General features: G+C 45.6%; 1 protein-coding gene across 3 annotated transcripts in view; it reads left to right on the top strand.

Moving 5' to 3' along the window:
* Positions 1-12,511: 12,511 nt before the first annotated feature.
* The window catches only part of TXNDC5 (thioredoxin domain containing 5), a 39,770-nt gene continuing 29,830 nt past the window's right edge, over positions 12,512-22,451 (top strand). The window contains exons 1-3 of one of the 3 annotated variants that reach the window (XM_053313333.1): positions 12,512-12,898; positions 19,447-19,596; positions 22,228-22,333. In XM_053313333.1, coding sequence (XP_053169308.1) covers positions 12,654-12,898; positions 19,447-19,596; positions 22,228-22,333 — 501 coding nt within the window. In that variant the 5' untranslated portion in view covers positions 12,512-12,653. Of the gene's footprint in view, positions 12,899-12,967; positions 12,987-13,216; positions 13,379-19,446; positions 19,597-22,227; positions 22,334-22,451 lie in introns of those variants that run through there. The other 2 variants (XM_053313335.1, XM_053313334.1) reach the window with 2 other exon arrangements.

Here is a 22,451-nt window from a genome sequence, read left to right as displayed (position 1 = left end):
ATTAGGTGGCCCATCAGGTGGAAGATTGGAAGAAATTGGAAGTACCCTAACCCAGCTTCTGCCAGGTTCCCTCCCCCCCACACACACCATTTGCATGTATGACTGGGTAATAATTCTAATCCTGAGGAGGCAGAACCAGCACTGAATCCAATTCTGGGTCTCATCACTGAGCCTGAGAGAGCTCTAAAGTTGGAGCCCTCTAAAATGGCACCCCTAGAGCCTTCACTCCCTGCAGTGGCACCCTTGGAGCCCGAGTCCTCTGAGGAGCCAGCCTCTCCCACAATATTGTGCTCCTTCCCATTTGTACACCAGTGCTGGCAGTGTAATAGACAGGAGCTGGCTAAGCAGAAGGAGAACTGCTAGACTCCAGACCAGAAAGCAATCCCTTTAAGGCCCTAGCCTGAGCTTTGAGCCATGTAAGCAGTGGCATAACTATAATAGGGCAAGGGGAGACAGTTGTCTGGGGGCCCAATGCCTTGGGGGGGGGCCCCAGAGGCAAGTCACATGACTGGCTCCCCCAGCTGCGCACCCGCCCGGGCTTCCTTTAGTTGTATTCATCCTCCAAAACAAATGTGGGTGTTAAGACCTGGAGCTACCAGAACAGCATGTCTTTCTCTAGTACCATGCAGAGGGGAGGGCATTTTAAAATCTTGTCTCTGGGCCCACTCCAACCTTGCTATGCCCCTGTATGTAAGAGCTCAGTCTACTCCTGGCTGCTGTTTGGAGCTGACTTGCAACCTTCTGGGCCTTGTGAGCTGCCATCCATGAGATGGGATAGGACACTGGGCTTACCAGAACTGGTGGTGGCGGCAGCAGCATAGATGCCACTACTCCTACTTCAGCTGAGCTCACTTGTTCTGCTGTAGCTGCCTCAGTGAAAACAAAGGGTGTGGGGAACAGAGGAATTATGGACTGCTACTCTGTTCCCTGCCTAGCTTAGCTGCAGTAGGAGCAATAGCGGCCACTGCCACCAAATAAGAAGAGATCACAGTTTGCAAAGGGAGGGAAATGGGTATGCAGCACCTTCTCTGCAGTGCTGGGATGAGGTGGTAGCTTGTCACACTGTCTCAGGCACTGGGGAAGGGAGGCTTGGGCCAGGCCTGCTGCTAATTAGTAAAACTACAACCACAGAAGATCCTAATGACAAATCTCAGGGTCCCAGTGAATGGTCTGAAGACACATAAGGCAGCAACCTTGCTGAAGCTAAGCAGGTTGGGATCTGGTATGGATGCATGGATCCAGGGATGGGGGGACATTGCTTGGGAACCCTGTGAATGCCACCTTTAGCTCCATAGTGGGGAAAGAGTGTGATATAAATATAATTTTAAATATCTTCTGTGTTGTATGGATGCATGGATCCAGGGATGGGGACATTGCTTGGGAACCCTGTGAATGCCACCTTGAGCTCCATAGTGGGGAAAGAGTGTGAGATAAATGTAATTTTAAATATCTCCTGTGTTGTATCTAATTTAGCCCTCAAGAGTCTCAAAATTCTCAGTTTATGCTCGGAACACTAGCACTGTGGAAAGAGTAGGGATGACTGATTTCTTTCACAACAGCACAATAAGCCATTTCAAAAATTGCCTGGGATCAGTATTGGTGCGGCATTGTTCCTCATTGACTTCCTCGTCTCATTCTAGGCACATCAGTTGTCCCTTTAAAAGGATACAGGGTTTCCCCTTTTTTGCACTTCTCTCTTCCTCTCAACAATCTTCTGTCTTGACAAAACAAAACAAGGATCTCTTCAATCCACACTAAGGAAAGGAGACGGAAGGAAGCCACCTCCTTCATACTGCCTACAGGAAAGATTCTGCCAAAGAATCTTGTCACTGTTCTTACTGGGGGAAGAGGGAATAAAAAAAACCTTTTGCCTGTGTTCTTTTGTGGACATGAACTAGTGGGCAGAGCCAATGTTGCTGGTCCTCCAGCATTTGCTTAAAAGAAAATATAGTTCATTGCTGTTTATAACCCCAAAGAATTTTTTTCGGAATACTAAAGCAGGTTCTAGGTTTTATGCTGTCTCTTCAGTAAATTTATGGTTTTGTTGTCACACATTTAGTAAATTTATAACAAGCATTTCTGCCCACTACAGACATTACGTTCCAGATACTTAATCATGATTAGGGACCTGATCCTGTAGTTCCTTCAGTTATTTACAGCAGAGTATGACTTATTATTCAGTCTACAATTCGGTTAAGTCAAAGTACTTGGATTAAACATTATTGAGATACATCAAAGGTCTAAATGTCAAAAATATGCATTTCACTTAGAAGCAGAAGTGATACTATAGACCACACAAATTTGATGTTCCAAAGGCAATTCTTCTCATACGTCTATATCTGTTTTTTGAGGACAGCATGTGCTCTGAATGCAGAAGGTCCCAGGTTCAGTCCCTAGCATCTCCAGGTAGGGCTGCGAAAGATCCCTATCTGAAACCCAGCAGAGCTGCTGCTAGTCAGTGTAGACAATACTTATTTAGATGGACCAATGGTCTGACCCAATAGAAGGCAGTTTCATATGTTGTTGCAACTGGTCTTTTTCACTTGCAAAGAGGAAATCTGCATGTTCCATTAATTTCAGAAGCTTGCACAGATTTGTCAACAAGAATGGCAACATATTGTGTGTGTTTTGCCCCAAGATTTTTAAGGTCTTTTAAACCTTAAATGGATGGTTTATAGTTTGCGTCAGTGCCCATGGAACTGGTAACAGAACTCAGGTATCACCACTCAAGTTCTGGAAAGCAATAGAATCATTCTGCCTCCTCCTATTCCTTCATGTATCTCTCAGACCCTCTTTGGCAGCCAGTTGGTCTTCCAAGTGTAGGAGCCTGCCTTATTTAACTTCATCATAGGTTAATGCAGCTCCTACTCCTGAACTGGCAACTGCTAGCTGCCTTTTGTTGGCATGAGCCCAGTTCAAGCTGTGGATGCCAGCACATGTATCTCAGAATCTGGGAGGAAAAACTCAGCAAGTGTTTGCATTTTGTTTAATGAAGCAGCCATAGGATGGAAATTTCCTTTTCATCTTGTATGGCAAATTTTAAGAACACAAAGAAATAGTCATCTTTGGGAAGCAGGACAGAATCGGGTAGTTCCTCCATCCTTGCCCCAATTGCACCACAAGATTCATATAGCAAAGCTATCTCCTAAAGAAGAAAGTATGCTTTTCCTCAAGTTGTAGCAGCAGGATCTTATGGAGGGGAGACGTGATTTCCTCCTGAGTGATCTATACTGAACTCTGTAAAATGTAAATTGTTCCAGACAGGTAGGATTATTGCTACCATGTAGCAAAAGTGCTATTTATAGAAGGAAATGAACAGTTTGGAAAAAATATTGGTTTTTTTCAGCCGCTGAACTCATGTCCAACTTTATCTATCCCTATGTGCACACTAGAACTGGATGGAGGAAATGCACAATTTAAAGAACAAAACAATACAACAAAGTTAATGAAATTGTGGGTTATGCTTGAGGGCAGATGTTTGTGTTGGTGTTAATCTTTTAAAAATATTTTAAAATGTTAGTTGGTGGTCCCACTGGAGTGGTCTGCAACTAGTGCTAAGACAGAAAAATTCAGCATTAAAAAAAAATGTTTTTAAGGCTTTCAAAATGTTGTGAGCAAGGAGGGAGTGTTCTTTTTCAGGATGGTGACCTAAGTGCATTGCAATAGTAATAATATAACCACTCTCCAAAAGGATATCTCCAAACTGGATTAATGAGCAACAAAATGGCAAATGAGGCTCAGTGCAGGAAGGCTAAAGTGATACATACTGGGGCAGAGAGATTGGTTAACATTCGGACTAAGTTACTCATGAGTAGTGCCATTTAATTTAATGAGGCAAATAATTCATGACTAACTTGTTCCATTAGTTTTAGTGGGACTGCTCATGAGCATTTTAGTCTGGATGTCAGCTATTAACATATACACTAATGGGATCTGAATTGGTGGTAACTAAACAGAAAAGAGATTTTGAGATAGCTCAATGAAAGTGAGCTATCCTTCTAAACTCATTCTAAAATAACAGTGAAAATGAAAAAAGATTTATACTAGAGATGATTAAACGGACTGAATTATTTTTTTTTTAAACACACCTGAATTGCAATGCCTTTATGCAAATCTATGGCTGCATTTGGAATACTATGCACGCTTCTATATACCTCATCTCAGAGAGGATATTATAAATCTGGAACAGATACAGGAAAAGACCACCAAAATGATCAGAGGGTTGGAGTACCTGCCATAAAATGAAAGGATAAAGCATTTGGGACTCTTTTAGTTGGTGGGGGGCGGGAGCTGAACACATCATAGAGGTTTATACAATTATTTTATTTATTTATCAAATTTTATTTATCAAATTTGTACACCGCCCCAAACTTTCATCTGTGGGCAGTTAACAATAGCATAAAATCTGTTAAAAACATATACAAAAAACTTAAAACAATTTTAAAATTTAAAAATAAACCAGAGATTAAAACCCCAAAAAATTAGGAAGCTGAGAAAGCTTGGGTGAAAAGATGGGTTTTCAGGTGTTTTTTGAAAATTGCCAGAGATGGGGAGGATCATATCTCAGCAGGGAGCGCATTCCACAATCTCGGGGCAGTGACCGAGAAGGCCCGTCTCTGTGTAGCCACGAAACGAGTTGGCGGTAACTGGAGACGGTATCCTCAGATGACCTCAATGGGCGGTGGGGCTCGTAGTGAAGAAGACGCTAGTGAAGAAGACCCAGGGCCTAAGCTGTTTAGGGCTTTTAAAGTTATACCTTATATAGGTATACCAATTACCTTGGTAGGTATACCAATTACCTTGCCCAGCCATGGGAAGTTAAAAACAGGCCTATAATTCTGAGAGATCTAATGCAGGCTTCTTTAGAAGAGGTCTAATGATTGCCTCCTTAAGACAAGGAGGCATCCTGCCCTCTCTCAGAGAAGCATTTATGATTTCCACCAGGCTGTCTACAACAGCCTCCCTGCTAGATAGAACAAGCCATGTTGGACAAGGGTCAAAAGAACAAGTGGTAGGCCTCATCACTCCAAGCAGCTTGTCCACATCCTCAGGAGTCACAAACTGAAACCGATCCAGTCGAATCACATAAGAGGAGTTGCTGGGCACCTCTAGCTCAGATATCAAATTAATTGTGGAGTCTCCATCTAGGTCGGCCTGAATCCGAGAGATTTTATCTGCAAAAAACTCCTTAAACACATCACAGCGAGTAACAGATGCTTCCAAATTCTGGTTCAAGGGAGGGGGAGCAGATACTAGTCACCTCACAACCCTGAACAATTCCGCTGGACATGAACTCGCAGAGGCAATATGGGCAGAAAAGAACTGCCTCTTTGCCACATGTATATTGCTTGAGCATAGATCTTTAGATGTGCTCTATGTTGCAATCTGTCGGATTCGAGTCGAGTCTTTCTCCACTTGCACTCCAGTCGCCTACCTTGCTGCTTCAGCCCCCGTAGATCTTCCGTATACCAAGGGGCCAAATTTGAAGCGGGTAGGAGGGGACGCTTGGGTGCAATCATGTCTACTGCCTTGGTGAGCAAGTTGTTCCAGTTCTCAACCAGGGCATCAACAGGATCACCGGCAAAGCCAACACTGAATCCCTCTAAGGCTTCTTGGAATCTTACTGGATCCAATAACCTCTTCGGGCGGAGCATTCTAATGGGCCCCTCGCCCCTGCGGAGGTGGATAGTGGTTGTAAGTCCAACCTTGACCAGATGGTGGTCTGTCCATGATAATAGGGAGATCACAGGCGTCCCCACCCACGGAACACCGCCCTGATCAGAGTAGAAGACCAAATCAAGCGTGTGACCTGCAATATGCATCAGTCCAGAGACCACTTGGGATAGGCCCATAGTTGTCATGGCCGCTATGAACTCCTGAGCTACCCCGGACAGATTGGTCCCAAAATGAACATTGAAGTCTTTAGCACCAGGAGTCTGAGAGACTCCAACGCGAGTTCTGTGACCGTGAGCTCAGTAAGGGATTCCGCTGGGCAGTGGGGTGATCGGTACACAACAGAAGTCCCAATCTATCCCTGGTCCCCAAACTCAAGTACACACATTCAATATGGTCCGATACCCTAACAGGGACCCTGGTAAGGGAGATGTTATCCTTATAGACCACAGCCACTCCATATACCCACCCACGTCCCCTCACCTGCTCCTCTACAGAATATCCTGGAGGGAGAATCTGGGACCAAACTGCACCACTAGCCTCCTCGGTGATACATACCAGGTCGGCCCCTTCATCCATGATCAAATCATGGATGAGTTCAGATTTATTTTGGACCGACCTGGCATTACAGAGGAACAGGGAAAGGCTATGTGGATTGTTGGCAGTGCTCCCCAAGGTCAAAGAGCTGGCAAGACAGCCAGAAGGGGAGACAGCTATTAAATTTCTGACTATCCTTCCCCTGGAACGGCCTGCTGACCTGCCAACGTTACTTCTTCTATCCCCCACCACCACTGGGATAGCTGCCCCATAGTCAACGAAGGCGCCCCCTGCCCCCCATTTCTAGATGAACCCAAACACATTACAACTTCAACCCAAGTCCAAAACAGCTTAAAACTAATTAAACAGAAGCCCTCTAGCCCTCACTCTCATTCTCCCCTGAAGTGGCTCCCCTAAAGGGGCAACTCCCTCTGGTGGTGGGCCCACCGCCACAAGGAGCCTTCCTATAAAGCCCAAAACTGAGCAGGTGACCCAACAGCTGAGTCACTCAGGGGCTGGTCCCAATCCTGCCCACATTTCCCACAGATGTTAAACTGAGGCTGCAGCCCCACAGGAGAAGCAGAAGCAGGCAGGCAACAACAGAAGGACCCCAAGCACCCACCTGGTCTCACTCCAGGCAGCACTGGGTGGGAAGCAGATCGACTCTCCCTCTCCCTCTCTGCTGGGCTTCTCAGCTCACTTATGCATGGTGTTGGATAGAGAGAGTGGTGAGAGAGAGCCACATATCATAGTATCAGAACCCAGGAACTTCCTTACACAACACAAAATTGATTTCTGGAATAATTGCCACAAACTGACCATTAGATGGCTTTGAAAGGGCCATCTTTAAAAGGGCCATCTAAAGACAAATTTGTGAAGATAGGTCTGTTCAGTGGCTGTTGGCCCAGAGACCTAAATGGAACCACCATGTACATCAGTTGCTTGGGGGCAGCAATGAGGGAAAGCTATTGCCATAATGTCACATGACAGCTTCACACCTTCACATTGTACTGCATCACATTGTAACTTTACATTGTAGCATACCTGGTTGGCCATTGTGTGAAATGAGATGCTGAATTAGATAGCCCATCAGCCTGAACCATCTTTTTATATTCTTATGTCACAGGCATCACCCAGTAATTGCCGTGACAATCAGGCAGTTTCAGTATACAAGCTAATTCCAAGAGCAGTGGATACAGTAGCTAGAACTGTATTTCCCAGAAACAACTATATTTCCATCAATGTAATCTGAACTTGTTATTGTAATATTAATTTTGAATTGGGTCTTGGGATTATTTCTCAAAAGTTAAACATGACATTTTTTAAAGCGAATTCTCCAAATCAACCTTAAGATTTTATTGACTGACTGAAGTCATTTGCAGAACAGTGGCTGCAGAGAGAGCACTATGGAAGTCTATGCAAAGATAGCGTAAGAACAGCTGTGCTGGATCAGGCCCAGTCCTCCAAGGTGGGTAGATGGGAGCTGCTTTCTCCACATCCCCCCTGCCTATGGGGCTGCAGTGCCACACTGGGAAAACGAAAAGTTGTCATGTGCTTATGATCTGCCCTTGGTGGCAGGGGGCGGGGGAGAGAACCCCCAAGTACGCATTTGTTATGCAGTTATGCTTTCTGACTGTTACTGTCCTTTGGACTGCCAAATGCATAATGTGTTGTGGGTGGCTAAATGAAGTCATTTTATTTAACAGATTAAAATAGTTTCCACTCCCTCCCACCCCTATAAAATCATTAAAGTAATTGTGATAGAAGCCTATAGATGGCAGAATCACTTTTTCCCCTCACTGAGATCACAATATCCTTTCTAACCAATGACAATTGGGCTGTTATAAAAATTGCATCACATTATTTCTCCTAAGAGGTCAGTGTTTCAGTCAAAGGACAGCTGTCAAAATAAAACGTACTCTACTATGAACTGGTGTTCTTTTGGAGAGTATCTCTGAATGTTTAGGCAAATTAAAATCAGAATGCAAATTGAAACTGTGCATATAATTTGTTGAGTACATTTTAACAGGCCACATAACAAACAATATCACATTAACAATATTTATTAAGAGCCACTAATGATCCACCTAAACTTGTAGTGAATGGCACATTTCCACTATTTCAGAAGAGCTACACAAGATTATATCTATCTATCTATCTATCTATCTATCTATCTATCTATCTATAGCAGTGTTTCTCAACCTTTTTGGAGTCAAGGACCAGTAAATTCTTCATGCATGGATTCAAGGACCAGTACATTCTTTGTATGCAGTTAGTAAAGGGGTTTCAAGTTTAAGTTTATGTATTTACTTATACCTCCCAAAACTTGCATCTCTGGGCAGTTTACAATTAAAATAATATTATAATGTTAAGCACTTTCACATATCACATCTCCCATTACCTTGCCCCTCCCTGCTGTTTGCGCTTCTCTGGGCTGCTTCTGCCTCCCTTCTCCCCTGTCTCTCTCTAGTTTGGTTGGCTTCCCTGCTCTCTCACTCCTTTCCCAATCTCCTCTCTTCTTCTCCTCCCGCAGACACCCCCACTTTCTGCTTACTGCACTCGCTCCTCCTGTCTGTCTTATCTGCTTTGCCTCTTTCTCCCTATCTCTCTCATTCTTTTTTCTTTTTTCTTTTGCAACTGCAATATCTCTCCCCCCACCGCCACTTTTGCACTGAGCCTTGTTTACCCAGCAGGTGGTTGTGATGTCAGGGACAAAAAATAACAAAATCTCCCCCTATGGGTGCTATTTTTCCGCATTCTTTTTTCTTTCTTTCTTTCTTTTTTTTGGAAGACTGTTTTTAAAAAGGCCAACTCCAAAGTGGTTGCAATGCACAATGCGCCCCAAACAGAGCCAAGAGCAGCTAGTCTAGGGTGGAGGGCGAGAAGTGGGGAATGTGTTGCGGAGGAAGACTGCCCTCTCTTGCCTGCTGCTACAGGGTGGGTTGCTTGGCTAGCCTGGTTGTTGGTGCTGCTCTGCTCTCCCTCTTTCGGGAAGCTAGTTCCCGACTTGAGCGCGGTGGGCTCTATCGTTACTTATTGTGTGGTTGTGTTGCACGCTGTGCTTGCTGGATGGGGCTGACTGGCTAGAAAGGGAGAGAGGGAATGCGTGAGTAAGGGAGGGAAAGACAGGCAGGCAGGCAGACTCACTCACCCGGCCACCTGCAGTGGGCTTTCCTTTCCCTCCCTCCCTACCTGCTGGAGGCGGTTACCCTTGCTGGTCGGCATGGCTGACACTTTCCTTCCCCGCTGGCCAGGCTGGGCTGCGGGATCTTCCCCTCCCCGCCTGCCAGTAGCGCTTTCCTTCCCTCTCTCTCTCCCCTTCTTGGGCATTCTTCGCTCTTCCCCTCTATCCTTCTTTTCACCCAGCACAGCAGACAATTAGCCAGCACAGCGGCTGGAGACTAAGGGTACCCAGCGCTCTCTCTTCCCGCCTGCTGCTGCTTCTCCTCCCCATCGCCATGAAATGCTGTGAAAAGCACGAACTCTTTGCTGCTGCCTTGCCCCGGCAGGCCAACCTTGGCCGCCGCTCTCCCCGCCGGTCCATCTGGCCCCTGTGCTGTTTGCCCACCTGACGTGGGTTTTTTTTGTCCCTTCCTTGTGCTTCTTCCTTTGCCTGCCCGTTTGCCGGGTGGCTTATTCTAGTGACTTCTTCGTCCCTTCCGGGCTTCTTCCTCCCCACCCGTCCTTCAGGCTTCAAATCCAGGCACTGCGGGGTGACCCGACGTCAATCCCAGCAGCAGCACACGGAGAAGGGTGAAGACGAGGCAGGCAGGACTCTCCTCCTCCTCTTGCTTTGCGCTGTGAAGAACTTGGACTGGCTTACCGGTCACAATTGTTAGGCAGTTTGATGGGTACCCCAGCCTGCACAGAACTGCGCAGGCGCACCTCGCAGTTGGGAAGCGACGCCGGGCCAGACGGCAGGCCTCGGCATCGCTCTGTTATCAGTATCTGCTGCTGCTGCCGCCAGACCGGGGGCCGGGGCGGTAGAAGGAGGACTACTGGCTCACACCTCCCCCACAGCCATCCCCTCGGCCGCGCAGCAGCTGAAACGGAAATATATACATTTAAAAAACACGAAGGTTTGCAGCGCACGGGGGAGGGGGTGTAATTGGCCAAGGTGCGGACCGGCACCGGTCCGCGGACCGGTCGTTGAGAAACACTGATCTATAGGACCTAGTTATACAGGCTATAGGAAAGTGTCATGAAGGCCCTGCTGAACTTTAACAGATGGTAACACAGAATTCTTTGCCTGCTAGATAACTTACAAATTCGACCTGAAGTGACTTGTTACAAAGTGTATCATACTTCAGGGCTTGACAAATTCCAGATGCCAGGGAGCCACAGTGCTCAGAAATTTAACTGTGGCTTCTAGATCAGAATATTCAGAGGTAAGGTTATTTAATCTTTATTTGTGGTGGCCCTGTTTCTGTTCAGGGCTCAGGGAGCTTACCGGTGGCCTCAGGACCAGCTCTTACTGGCAGACCCTGTGTTGCTGTGCACATGAAGTGTTCATAGTCATGCCACCATGTATGGCATTATACACAAGGGGTGCGGCTACCAATAGCAAGATAGGCACAATGCCCTTTTGCTGCTTTCACACAGCACTTCATTCACACACCATTTGGGTCGGCCTGGGTTCTCTGCTCCGAGCAGAGAAAGAATGAACCCCAGGCCAACCCCAACAGCACTTAAATGAAGCACAGAGTGAAAGCAGCAAAAGGGCAGCGTACCCGTCATGGCTATGAGTACAGACGGGGGGTGGGGGGTGGACAAGCATCTGGCAACCTTCCAAAGGGGGGGGAGCCTTTGATTTCTGAGCCCCAGAAGTGCTCTGGGCCACAGTGACCTGAAGACACTAGTTCCCCCATGCGCGATGGTAGCCATGCTCTATTATTAGATTGTAGTTCTTCAGTGACAAAGTTAATGCACTTTGCATAGTTTAGAAACATTGTCTCGTTAGGTCACATATTTCAAGACTGAATCCTGGCATTCAAAAGTTTCCAGGCTGAGCACCAAGTCAGATTCAGGCCTGCTTGCTAGCTTTTATTTCTTAGGTTAATATGAGCTAAAACTCCTTGAAGGAGAACAACAAAGAAAAGTGGCTAATATCTTGACTAATGAAGCACTGGTGCAGTACCAGCACTTCTGAAGAGTTCCAGACTAACACTGCACTGGTGCTAGTGTGTGTGTGTGTAGAACTTCAATGACCCTCCCACTTCCCCAGAAGTCTTCCATGCCACCCAAAGATATGTCCCAGAGGGCTGTGTAACCCTCAGGGACATATTCTTGGGTGTCAGAGAGCACTTTCTGGGGAAGGGGAGGTCATCGAAGTTTGTCCCCACTGTTGAGCCAGCACTGCTGCTTCATTAGGCAATATGTCAACCACTGGCTCTGGCCGTCTGTAGAGGGCCTCACAACTAAACAACTACAGCACATCTCTATACATCTAGGTCTTTCTTTGAAGGCTTTGGAACACTTGGTGTATGTATGGGCGCAAGACTGGAATTCTACAATCACTTACTCAAATAACTCAATGAGACTTCAGAGTAAATATGCTTAAGTTTACTCTTCACAAATCATTTAACAAAAAGGTTCAAAAGAGGATGCATGGGTGAACTCCTCTGATTTTAGTAACTGTTTGACAGGTTGTGCCTCCTCCCCTTCACCAGAGACCACCAGGGCATGGGGAATCCATAGGACACAGAAGGAACAGCTTGCAGAGAGCCTACTTGTCTCTTCCCTGATAGGAAGAACTCTTTTACCTGCTCCAGCTGAAAGTGGCCCTGAGACTCTGGTACTGAAGGGAATTGGTCTCTCCCATCAGCTGATGAGTATCGTTGTCTACTGTAAGGCAGGCACCGTGGGGGACATTTTGACTGAAAGGGGGGCCATGGGTCTTAAACATAAAACAGGTGATGCTAACTTCTTGTGCTAGCACAAGGTTGCTCACTCCACCAGCAGTTCGTGGATCTGGATGTCCGCCAGACTAGAGGGTCTTACTTCGAAGTATAACCATACACAGGGTTGCACTGCCTGACTGTAATCCTATACCCACTTACCTGAGTAAGACCCAATGCACACAGCGAGGTTCTCTACAAAGGAAACACATAGGAAGAGATGGCCCAAGTGGCTCTCTATTCCTGTGTAGCTTTCCCACCAGGCTTGAGCCACAGAACCTCTTCTTTTAAGAAAAGAAGCAGGGGGCAGGTTCCTCGACCCATTGCTCTCGCGGAAGCGCAAGTACAGGCGCGCCTGAGCGTCGCCGGCCTTTTTCTTCCAGCCCCTCCCTCGCTCCCCGTCGCCTCTCGACTCTCCGAGGCGGGCTGGAGGCGGAGGCTGGTGGAGACACCGCCTGGGCAACAGCGAGGGGGAGGGAGGAGCGGAGAGAGGGAGGGAGTCGTGGTCTGGGGCCGGCTTCTCCCTCTTTCCCTTGCAGCGCCGTCATGGCTGCCGCTCTCCGTGCTGGCGCCTCCTCTCACGCCGCCCGCCTGGCTCTGCTGCTCGGCTGCCTCGTCTGGTGCGGGGCGCCCGCGCTGGCTGACGAGACGGAGGCGGCGAAGGAAGGGACAGGGACGGAGGTGGCGGCAGACGACAAGACGGACCCCCACGCGCGGCACCTCTACAGCGCCGAGATGCTGCGCCATGGCGCCCAGAACGCACCGCACTTCGTCATGTTCTTCGCCCCGTGGTGAGCGGCAGCAGCGGCGGCCTGCCCTGGAAGGGGAGCAAGGGCGCGCCTGCTTCTCCTGCTGACGTGGCAGCTGGAGGGAGACCCGGTGAGGGCGGCTGGGAAGGAAGGGTCCTGCCGCGGCGGCGGAGAGAAGCAGAGGGGGAGGGGGCTCCCTTTTCTATGCGCGCCCCGCCTCCATCCACGGACCCACCTCTCTCTCGCCTTTCCCCGAATTTCATACACTCCAATCATCCATTCGCGCCTGTTGTCCCCGCCTCCTGTCTAAGGGATTTAAATGGTTCCAGGCAGTGCCAGGAGGAAGCTGCTGCTGGGAATTTGCTAAGAGTTGGAGGGATGTCGTCCTCTTGGCAGCTCTAATCTCTCCTCTGGCAGAGGCTGTACCAAAGCTGTTGCTGCCTGCCTGCCTGTTTGCTTCCCTTCCTTTCCTTCCCACGGCCATAAGTGAACTTCTGTAGAGGTTATTCACGCTGTGATATGGTGGGTATGTTTCTGAGAGCAGGTGCTGAGCTTGCCAACGAGAAATCTTTCAGCACGATGTATATATATAAAACATTCGAATTGGGAATACACAGAACACTGTACTGGGCACTTGGGTGACAAGAAAGAAAACATCTCGCCTCTCACTGCTCATAATATTAAGCAGAGCAGTATTAGGTTGGCCTGATACCCATGAGACAAGTTAGAAATAAATAAAATATATTAAACAAGCTGCTCAAGCAATTAATGTGGACCATTAATTGGCTGTCGTTAACCCATTGGCTAGTCTATTCTACCCACCAGGGCAGGGGCGTAACTATAATAGGGCAAGGGGAGACAGTTGTCTGGGGGCCCACTGCCTTGGGGGGCCCCCCGAGGCAAGTCACATGACTGACTCCCCCAGCCGCGCACCCGCCCAGGCTTCCTTCAGTTGAATTTATCCTCCGAAATTGATGTGAGTGTTAAGACCTGGAGCTACCAGAACAGCATGTCTTTCTCTAGTACCATTAAATGACTTGCATCGTCCACAATTCACAAAACCTATTTAAAAATTATTTAGGATGATGTTCTATTGTGGCACATAGGGGTGTGTGTGTGTGTGTGTGTGTGTGTGTATATATATATATACACACACACATAATGTTACCACTATTCAGCCTCATTTAAGATTGATTTACTTCATGAGCCGAGCTTCAGTGAGGGGGGGGCATTTTAAAATCTTTTCTCTGGGCCCAGTACAACCTTGCTACGCCCCTGCACCAGGGGCATCGCTATAAGTGATTTGGGCGGGGGGGATGTCCCTGGGCCCCTGAGGAGAAGGGTCCAGCTGGCTGAGCAACAGCTTGCTCTTTGCTGCTGCCCTTGAATCTCTCTTAAGACAAGGCAAGCGTGGTTTATTTTCACTCTTTGTCCCAGGCCCACCCCAACCTTCTGTGTCCCTGCTACCCACGTGCCTTTTAAAAACAGGAGTGCATGTGAGAATCAGTGTAGACTGTAGAAGTTACTGTGGCTAGCTAACTGCCGTTAAAAAACCCTACTTATAATCTACTCATATGAGCACTGTGGGATCTGAAGAGTGGATGCCTAGAATATTTTTCTGTGTCTACTGCTGTGGTTAGTCAAACTGCAAGATAGTCTTGCAAATGAGTGCACACAAATCACTAGCCTATAAAAAAACTTAGTAGCCTACCAACCAATATGTACTTGAATTTAAAAACTGCCTTTTGGATGGGAAAGGAGTCTATTTTCAGACCCTGAAAAGCCCAGTTATTGGGGGATTTTGAAAAGGAGGAGAAGGAAACAGAAGCGAAAATATATTTGGTGTGTGTAAAATCTTTTTTAACCTCCGAAGGGAGCATAAAGCAAAACAGTCCCCAGTTTCAGAAAAGCCTTTCCATTTCTAGTTCTTCTTCACATCTTAAAGGTAAAGTGTGCCATCAAGTCTATTTCAACTCCTGGCACCCACAGAGTCTTTACATCTTACTTGACCAAAATACAACATAAATGTGTTTTGCCCAAACTTTTGAGTATCTATTTAAATGAAACTGGTCAGGCTTTTGCACAAAAGCAAAAAGAAGAAGAAGAAGAAGAATCCAATTTATCCGCTCTTTTCCATCTCCCCACTTTAATTTCAGCCAGTAATTGCTCAAACTCAGGCCACAAGTTGTTTTACCTCCAAAGCTCACCTAAGAATACATGAAGTAATAAACAGTCTCTGAGCATTAGGAAAATGCTCACTGACTATCCATCCTGATAACATATAGTGTTGCATCGTCCTCAGATAAACGCCATACAAAAGCAGTTTCCAAGCTGTTTTCTTTTTCGGCAGATGCAGCTTCTGTAGCAAAGGCAAACAGCTAATTAAAGTTTACACCCTTCCCTATTACTGTTCCCCAGGGCAAAGAAAAAGTAAATAGAAGGCGCTCCTTCCAGGACAAAAATCATATGCACAAACAGTCCTCTGGACTGAAGGTTATCTTCACTTAAGAGTCTTGGTCTGTGCAAAAATGGATAAACACAAACAGGAGAACTCTGAAATACAAAGCAGAAAACATCTGGTGAATAAGTACTTGTCACTAACTGACAACAGTTTAATCAGCACTGAGTCAAACATGTCCAGTGAATTTTAAAATCATTTTTAAAAGCTATGTGCTGCAAGTCATGGGCTCTGAGCAGTGTGGGGGGGGAGAGTTGAGGGGGTAATTGCTTATTTATTTACTACTATTATCTATATACCAGTTTTCAACCAAAAAAAGTTCTCAAAGCAGTTTACATAGAAAAAGAATAAGAACTTCTCTGACCCCTGAAGGGCTCACAGTCGCAAAATAAACACAAGGTAGACACCAGCAACAGCCACTGGAGGGAGACATTGTGCTGGGGTTGAATAGGGCCAGTTTTTCTTAGCTCCGCTTCCTATAGCACAGTTAGCTATATTCTGTGGGTAGGTTCCTATGTGCGTCTCTTCAGTAAGATGTATGAGGTTTGGTGTTTGTTTGTTTTTTAATGCACCATATAGGAGATGTGCAAGTTCTCACTTAGCTTATTGTACCTAAAACATGAAAAGTGGAAGTGTGGTTCACTTTCCTTTGTCCTTAACCACTGTCCCGGCCCTTTATAACATGAAGCTGGAGTACTGTTGTTATCGAGAGGATGCCTCCACCCCCCCCCCCAAAACACCTTCATGCTGTCAGTGGTCTCATCCTGGTCGTAATAAGTGCAGTTACTTGCCATTTACTTGATCCTTGCAGTTACTTGATCCTATTGTGAGTCTGTGGCTACTGGGAAAATAGAGTAGGGTGTATGGCGATTCAACATTAAAAAAAAAATAGAGTAGGGTGTATGGCGATTCAACATTTAAAAAAAAATAGAGTAGGGTGTATGGAGATTCAACATAGCGAGTACTTGGCAAATGTTACCACTGGGATAGGGATTGCTCACACTGGGGGAGGTCATTTTTGGCAGCATCCCCATGGCAAATGTACTGTGTGCCCTACCTATGCAAACCACTCTTGGAAACCCTGTGAACCCTGAGGGGGGGAAAGAGTGGACCCTATAGATGTAATGTTTACACAATATTTATACAAGCAAAGCTCGGGAGTAATATAGAATTATTATTCTTTAAAGGCCACACTCCTGTCTTTGCTTGCTTTGTTCTGTTTCAGTATGATATTACTGGAATTCGACTAAGAGTGTTTGTTAAACTGAAATAACTGTTCCTGACCTGAATAACAAAAATTTCCTTGAGTGGCATGGCCAGAATATTATTATTCAGGAAGACCATAGAATGCCACACAGCAGGACCCTTTACTTCCACGGTCTCACTTGCCGAGTCCAACCATCTGCCAAGCAGGTTTCATAAGAGGACCTTGTCACAGGTTTCCTGATCTGTTTCTAACATTAGGTTTTCACAACTCTGATAGGGAAGTGAACAGAACATTGCCAAAGAAGTGCATTTTTGTAACTTGATGAGTGTCAGACACAAGTATGAGCTCTTAAGCCCACCCCAAGGCATTTTGGCACTTGAGACATAAAACCCAAAAGACACTCTTTCCCCCTTTCAGTAATAAATTAATGACTGACACTTGGCTGCCCTTCAGTGGTGTCCAAACTCTGCTACTTAAAATGGTTGCCTCATTCTGTCTAATGATAGGCCCTGTGACATCTATTTTTCACAAAACCCCCATGGGCCTTCTATAAATTCACTTGTCTTATTTTTGTTTCTTTTTCTGTCATTACAAAAATGGATATCCCTTGCCATATTCTGACCTCTGCATTCTGTGTGTTTTCAAAATATAGGGGATAAGGTGTTGGACCCTGTCCTAGTTCAGTGCCTTAGTGTGTAACTGGAATTGTGATAAGATGGTATGTGTGAGTAGTGTTTGACAGGCCTCCTGCTAATGGGATCTCCACCTCCCAGCACTGACCTCACAGTTTGTAGATACTATGAGCCCAGCATGAGGGTTGTGTTCCTTGCGCAAATTGGGTATTCTGGATGAGTCCATCTCAGACCTGGTTGGGGGGAATGGGTAGGTATGTCCTTATAAAAATGATATTTTAGGTTCTGTAGAAGAGGTAACCTCTCCAAGACTTTGTACTATTGCCTTCTGACTCCATAAAACAGGTGCTTCCATTGCTATCTGTAAAGTTTTGTTGAATAAAAGGTGCACTGTAAGTGCCCAAATATTCATAAATATTTGCAAAGCCAAAATTCTCCCACAGCCTCTCCCCACCTACTTCATAAAATAGGCAATGTCACAGTGTCCCAATGTCATATCACTGAAATTGTATTTCCTGGGCTCTTTCTTAAATGCTAGCCCAAATCCCATCCATGGTGTCAGAAGACACTTTTAGGTGTTCAGGTTGAGAATCCTGAATAACTCGGAAGATGTTGCTCAAGGAATTTCACACCTGAATTACAAGCGACAGTCAACAAATGAGATGTGAACAAAAACCAGATTCTTTTTCTTTTTCTTTTAAAGGGAGGGGAATCCTCTTAGAAACATTTTAGGAAATGCTCAGCAGGACAGACAGGCAACAGCAAATCATATTTTTTCTTCAGGTGAAACTGAAGTTTGTGCTGACTTGTGCTTGTAGTGCCAAACCAGCATTTGGTTGTATGTCTGAACTGCCTCAATCCCTAAACCTTTCTTAATTTACCATTTACTGAACTGAAGAACAGAGATCATTCCTACCACTCAGTGTTCTGCAGCTTTTCAGAAACACGAATGCTGCAATCCTGTGCACAAGCCCCTTTGAACTCAGTGAGATTTGCTTATGAGTAGATATGCATAGGACTGGGCTGCATATTCTATATGCCAGATCAATATCATTACTGGTTTTCCCACGACATTCATTAGTGGGAGATGCACATCATGTTCTTGATACTGTTAGATAGTCAGGGCTTTTAAATGGCTTTCATTGTCAACATAGCTGATCAGGTTTAAATGTTAACTGTGTGTGATGCTTTTTCTGGCAATCTTCTTCTGTTGTAGTCGTTCTAACAGCAGTTGTTGCCATCTTGGTTACACAGCTATGTGACCCTGAGGGACAGATTTTTAAAGGCAAAGAGCACTTAGGGGGACAAAGGAGAGCCGCGAAAATCCACACACATAGGGACATAGGAAGCTACCATATACCGAGTCAGTCCATTGGTCCATCGAGTCAGACCATTGGTCCATTATCTACAGAGACTGGCAGTGGCTTCCCCAAGGTTACAGGCAGGAATCTGTCAGACCTATCTTGGAGATGCCAGAGAGGGAACTTGGAACCTTCTGCATGCAGATACTCTTCCCAGAAGGGATATTCCCTCCGAGGGATATCTTATAGTGCTCATGCAAGTAGTCTCCCATTCAAATGCAAACCAGGATGGACCTTGCTTAGCAAAGGGGACAATTCATGCTTTCTACTAGCTCTTCCCTGGAGGAAATACACACACACACACACACACACACACACACACACACACACACACACAGTGTGCTCTGCTGTTTGGCAGCACTCTGGCTGAGCTCCAAGCAGCCTCTCTGTGCTAGACACAGCACCACTACCCATTTTGCCTGCTCTGGATGTTAGCCAAGGGACCGGGTCTCACGATCCATGAGACCCGGTTTTGGGCGATGAGCGGGAAGAGTGGGCTAAGCCCGCTCTCCCCGCTCACAAGCGGGGAGGGAGCCCTGGGTGGCTGGATCGGCCGCCCACACGATTGCTGGCTCCAAGATGGAGCCGGTGGGGGCTGGGTAGTTCGGGGGTCGCGCGGCCCTCAGAAGCCCCAGTATGCCTTGCGCGAGCACGCAGGGCATACTGGAGAGACCCCCGGAGCTGGGAGGTGGCTTTTCGCCTCCCCTCCAGGGGTCTAGTCATGAGTAGGCACGGTGCAAAGCCGTGCCACGGCTACTCACGATTCTGAAAACCTAGCCTGATTCTCCTAGCCCGATTTTTGAAGATCGTCAGAATAGCCCCAATGTATGCAGAGCTCTTCAGTATTAGCAGTTTCAATAATACAGGAAGGTGAATTCAAGATAATGGAAATGTTATGTCTCCAGCTTATTAATGCTCTTTTTCTGTCCTAGGTGCGGGCACTGTCAGCGTCTTCAGCCAACTTGGAATGAACTTGCAGATAAGTACAATAACATGGAAAATCCACAGGCCTATGTTGTGAAAGTGGATTGCACTACAGATACTCCACTCTGTTCTGAATTTGGTGTCAGAGGATACCCAACGTAAGTCTAAAATAATATTGATCCTTTGCAGGGTTGGGTTTTTTGGGGGGTTTTTTTTGGTAGACTTCTGTTAACATGATGAAGGCAACTATTTTTTAGTATTTCTTTCTATAATTTGCTTACCAAATTCTAAACTTCAGCATGTATATGAGCATATTGCACCTTTATGTTAGATTCTGTTTGTACCTGGGAAAGAGCAGAATTCAACCTTTTCTCTTTCTGTGAATACTGTATATCTTCTGGCTTGCAACCACTCATATATCAATGAATTGGTGGTAGGGTTTTTAATTTTATTTTGAAAATGTTATTCACATTACATAGGTTGCTTTAGTCAATCTTGCACAAGTAAATAAAAGCAATCTTCCAAGATAAAATGTGCATGATATTTTCTCATGAAATATAAACCCACCCATCTGTTTACCTACACCTGGATAAGAACAGCTGTGCAAACTCACTAGGCCAATTTAACATTTTATAGCTAGCAGAAGACTGTTGAATTGCTCTACTAGGCTGAGATAAATGGGCCACACTTGATCTGGTATAATAATTGTTGAGCATTTCCTTCCTTCAAGGCATGTTTTATTGCTATGTCAGGAACAACGTGATTACAGTAATGAAACCCTGAAAGTTTGACAAATAATTCCAAAGATCTATTTGAGCTTCTTTGCAGCGGCAGCCTGTTAGATGATTCTGCAGAGAGAGCTCTGATGATTATTGATTATTAGAATCATCTAATCATCTATATAAGCCCTCTAAGTAGGGCTTATATAACCTCAGTCTAGCCCAACTGAACTTGTGAGTGGTTGACAGCTTTTTGTTTCATATTTACTGTAAGTTGTCTGAAATGTTGTTAGCAAATTGCAGGTAACAAGGACTTGGCAGGTACATATAGATAGTGATTAGTTTCTGGAATCTTATTCCCTAGCATTTTATTCCTTTAAGAATTCTATAATCGTTACTATCAGTGTAATAGTTGTGTACACTTTTAAAAGGGTGAAGGCACAAGCACCGTTCTTAACAGCAGTCACACCAAATTGTTCACCTTGAGGTAAATCCAGCTTTGCAATTTGCCTTGCAAGGTCAGTCTTCCAGGTCAAACACTGGATCACTGCCTTGCCTTGCACCTCATGCTTCAGGCACATTGTCACTTAAAAAAAATTAAATGGTATTTATACTCAGAATACATCCACTCTTGTTATTACAAATAAATATATACATCACAAACCCTTTGAAAACAGCCACAAAACTATATTGTGCCTCGTATTCAAATATGCACCCAGTTTGTGCTTCCAGGGCAGGGATACAAATCAGTTCTGGGGGAAACTACTCTTTGAAGCTAGGGGAAGCCTTCCCTTCTCGAGCCAATTGTGACCAAATAGGGAGCAGGCAGCTATCCACTTTATATATTAACTAGGACCAAACCAGCAGGTGTTCATGATTTTGGATAAGGTCTAGATTGTGAGGCATAACTACAGTCTGCATCTGCAGATACTAATGGGTTAAAACCCACGTATCCCTGGTTCGTAGAAGGATGGAAGTGACCGTAGAGGTAACTTCCAGCCACCATTTTGTCTAAAGAAGAGAGAAGAGAGGAGGAGCCATTTTGTGGCTCATTTCCTGGGGGGAAATCAACTTTTTTCTGTGGTTTTTTGTGGTTTTGGGGGCCATCTTGTCCTTTGGGGGGCATGCCTTGGCACATAGGGAACCTGAAGAACACAGCACAGTAAGTTTGGGTCTGTTTGGGGGACATTTTTGGTCTGTTTGGGGACTTTCCCCCTCCATCCATGAACCTACCCCCCCTTTCTCCATAGCCCTAATGCTTCGTTACTTGTGGTTTCGTTCCTCGCGGTAGTAGGTGAGGAACAGAACCCCTGCAAGTAGTTCCTGTACTACCTGGCAGGAACAGAAAGCAGATAGGACTCTGGATGTGCCAATTCAGTCACTGGCAAGATGTTATTCTGATTGCATTAGGATGCGGCTGACTGATCCATTCAGACTTGACTTCATTAGAAAAGCAAGAGAACTAGAAGGGGTTCCTGGCATTTCCAGGCTCAAGGCACAAGCTCTGGTCTACATGGCCATCTCACTTGACTGAAACAGAGGCTAAACCTCAAGGCACAAGCTTCTGTCTTTGTGACAATTACCTGAAATGGAGGCTCAAATACAAAGTTGGTGATGGTGGTGTGCTTTAGTAACAACTGCTCCAGGCATTTTAGGAGCATGGAGGAGTATTGGTACCAACGCAGGCAATAGGCAGTAGATGTCCAATATAGCCAGCTTTTCCCCAGCTTGCATAATTGGTTTATTTAAAGAACTTTCTTCAGGACATGGAATGTACATGTGTTACCAGGGCAAAAAAAACGTATTCAGTCTGTCTTAGTTAACAATGAAAATTTATGACTGTCTTGACCTAAAAATCCTTTGAAAGTGAATAGAACCATGCTAGAAATCTGAACTTGGAAGACCTAATTGTATACTATTGAAATCAATGGAATGAGGAGCAAGAGCTCATTCTGAGAACAGTTGTTTAAGAGGTCTGTCATAATACAATAAGTACAATTGTTTTCAGAATGTTTCAAGTTTGTATGACCTTGCAGGGGAAAAAATCTTATTGCCTTCTAACATTTACAGCCTAAAACTTCTGAGACCAGGCCAAGAAGCCGCAAAATACCAGGGACCTAGAGACTTCCAGTCACTGGAGAACTGGATGTTGCAGACACTAAATGAGGAATCTGCTGTAAGTGATTAGAGAATCCTTTTTCAGGAAAGACACTTTTAAAAATGGACTACAAAACTGGGTACTAATACAGTCGATTTTTAGTGTGAACAACCGTCAGTAATGGCTGGTGTTTTGT

This window comes from Hemicordylus capensis, chromosome 4, assembly GCF_027244095.1.
Source record: "Hemicordylus capensis ecotype Gifberg chromosome 4, rHemCap1.1.pri, whole genome shotgun sequence".
Lineage (NCBI taxonomy): Eukaryota > Metazoa > Chordata > Lepidosauria > Squamata > Cordylidae > Hemicordylus > Hemicordylus capensis.
This window is presented reverse-complemented; position numbering and strand designations above follow the sequence as displayed.